The sequence below is a fragment of the Etheostoma spectabile genome, chromosome 17 (genome assembly GCF_008692095.1).
Source record: "Etheostoma spectabile isolate EspeVRDwgs_2016 chromosome 17, UIUC_Espe_1.0, whole genome shotgun sequence".
Taxonomy (NCBI): Eukaryota; Metazoa; Chordata; class Actinopteri; order Perciformes; family Percidae; genus Etheostoma; species Etheostoma spectabile.
In genome coordinates this window covers 2,249,077-2,251,966 of record NC_045749.1, presented here as the reverse complement: position 1 = coordinate 2,251,966, position 2,890 = coordinate 2,249,077, and the positions used below count along the sequence as shown (strand labels likewise).

The window sequence follows — 2,890 nt, the reverse complement described above, 5'->3', positions numbered from 1 at the left end:
TCTGTCTGTCTGTCTGTCTGTCTGTCTGTGTCAGATGTTGAAGTATTTCGCAGCCTTTGAGGTTTTCTTTGAGGAGAATCTACCTCGACTCTTCAGCCACTTCCAGACCAACAGCCTGACCCCCGACCTCTATCTGATCGACTGGTGAGTGCCGTATCACCAGTACTCTGCTACTGGTTACGTGGGAAATACACAGAGGTGGAGTCTTTGTGATTATACACAAAAAATAACCTTTGAATAAAAGCCTTTATCTTTGGAAAAGTAACCGTGTGTTAGTAACTGTGTGTATCTCTGTGCAGGATCTTCACCCTGTACAGCAAGTCTCTCCCTCTGGACGTGGCGTGTCGGGTGTGGGACGTCTTCTGCCGGGACGGGGAGGAGAGTTTGTTTCGGACTGGGCTCGGCATCCTGCGTCTCTTCGAGGACGTCCTGCTCCAGATGGACTTCATCCACATTGCTCAGTTCCTAACCCGGCTGCCGGAGGACCTGCAGGCACACACACTCTTCATCGCCATGGCCAACACACACATGGTCAGCAGGAACCGCCGCTGGGCTCAGGTCAGCATCACACTCCGAGTCCAGGGCACCGTCAGTCAATGAGTACGTTTCCATCCACGCTGATATTCCACTAATATTCGGAATATGACAGTATTACGAATTCGATCGAGGTCAGCTTAACTGCTTATGTTGAATTTGCTCGTATATTTGTGAAGAATTGAACCTTTTACAATTACAACATGGCATATGCAGGTATTGTTCAGGTTTTAGGAAAAAGTTTTGCTAATGTATACAGCGCATTCAGAATCTGCGTCTCAATCTAGGTTTTTATAGTCTTGCATTGCCAGACCTTCCTCCACAGCGCAGCGTAAGAGGGTCTGTGTAATCCACACAGCATTCTGGGATGGGAGAAAAACATGCTCTGGTTTACTGGCAGTTCTTTAAACCAATCACAATTGTCTTGGGCGGGGCTAAGCGCCGGACAGAGCCACGGTGCCGCTGCTAAACAGAGCAGTCTAGTCAAAGAACTTGTTTGGTCAAACGTGTACGTTTAGAAGTAGTTTCAGTCGTCAACAGAAACTCAGTTGCGACCGTAGCTAGCTAGCGGTCGGATTTACCCTGCAGAGGAGACCTGAGGGACCAGGGAACCATGCATCAGAAATCAGCCGCAGGTTAGAGCGCCAACACAGAGACAGAGGACGGGGACATTCGGTGGAATTCCCGGTGGCACCAGAGAAATCCTGAAGTGGAACGTTGTTGATATAGTCTAGGGTTTTTACTGCAGTTAGTGACAGTTTACGGCCTAAGGTCAGCTCTGTGCGTTGCTATGGTTACTGTGCACAAGCCAACCAACCAACCTGCAAGGCTGCGGTAGAGATGAATGGTCAAAAGAAAAGAAGGAGAAACCAGGCTTCTTTTAGACATTCTCAAAGACTTGGATACCAGCAGGTTTTTGGATATCTGCACATCGCCATGCCGACCGTTTCAAGGAGCTGGTTGAAGGAATGAAAGAGGGAGGCTGCGTTCACACGCTCCAACAAGTCCTCCACCGCCGGAAAACCTTTAGAAAGAAAATCCTATTTTGCAAACGGGAATATTAATCAATACCTTTAATTAACCATGAAAACAGCTTAGTTAGAATATTGCCTTTCTTTATGAATAAAGGCAAAAGAAACCCGAATATAATGTGCACGTCAACGTAGTCAATGTGTTTCTACCTCTCATTAAAGTTTAATTCCATGTGTTTTCTCTCAGGTGTTTTCCGCATTGATGAAGGATGGAAATAAAGAGACGGAGAAAAACACCAGCCCGGCTCTGAGAAGCTAACGCTAGCCGACCCTCGCCGCTGACGCCCGTCTTTCTTCAAACCGAATCGTCCAAACGGATCGAGCTGCGATGATGTCTGAGACGAAGGGGCTCGCTGTGCGGCTTGAAGCCTCGTAGCCCGACGCTAAACGCTCACCCCGAGAGGCGTCGCTACGAAGCTCGGAGCGGCCACGAGCCTGCCGGGCCTCGGACAGGGGCAGAATCTGGATCTGGATCCTCCAGTGCATCTGAAGGAGCTCGGGGGTCGGTCCGTCCCGACGCCAGAGGCCGCTGTCAGTATTTCTCCGGAGAAGCCAACTTGTTATTCCAGCAGCTGGGTGACACTACGCTCCCGGCCTATGGAAGCTGGGAAATTAAAAGTACTTTTGCAGATCATTTTCTGTGTTTTCCCGTCCCTCGCTTGCAGGACCGCCATCTCCACGCCGGGACACAGTCAACCACTAACACAGAGCGTCGCGCCCCGTGTAATTCTCAAAGACTCTTTCGGTGCTAATGACTTTCTAGAGGCCTATAAAAAAGTCCTCTGGTTTAATTAAGTAGAATCTTGTAGGTTTTGATTACACAACATTAATATTTTGCGTTTTTTTAAGCGTAATCTCTTTGACTTAAAAAATAAAAATGACATGAATCTGCAGTAGCATGGCTCGTGCTAACATGCTTGTTGTAGCTGATACATTAGCCTCCTACTTTAAGCTCCTAGCTTTTTAAAAATGACATCTCTGGGCAACAAACCCCCCCCCCCAACAGAATATGGGGAAGAAACGCGTGGAAATTGAATAATTTTGTACAATACAGTCGTTCTAATTGAACTAATACTCATCTCATCAGTGATCCTAACGAGTCTGGGCGGACTAACTATTACGTGCTTTTGATGTTTTACAGGAAACTAATAATTCCAAGGTCCATTGGGCTCAAGAAGTCTTTTCTACGTGTGTTGAGTACTTTAAAATGTTCTTCTGAATATAAAATGAATCAAACTGTTAAGGCGATGTTCCTACTCGGCGTCGCAAGTCCTGAGCGCTTCTTTAAACGCCACCTCGGCTTTTTTTTTTTTTTGCAGCTCGAA

General features: G+C 47.2%; 1 protein-coding gene across 2 annotated transcripts in view; it reads left to right on the top strand.

Moving 5' to 3' along the window:
- Window positions 1-2,789, top strand: part of LOC116704993 (TBC1 domain family member 12) — a 25,399-nt gene extending 22,610 nt beyond the window's left edge. The window contains exons 11-13 of one of the 2 annotated variants that reach the window (XM_032540818.1): window positions 35-144; window positions 300-558; window positions 1,753-2,789. In XM_032540818.1, coding sequence (XP_032396709.1) covers window positions 35-144; window positions 300-558; window positions 1,753-1,824 — 441 coding nt within the window. In that variant the 3' untranslated portion in view covers window positions 1,825-2,789. Of the gene's footprint in view, window positions 1-34; window positions 145-299; window positions 601-1,752 lie in introns of both variants that reach the window. The other variant, XM_032540819.1, reaches the window with a different exon arrangement.
- Window positions 2,790-2,890: the final 101 nt, after the last annotated feature.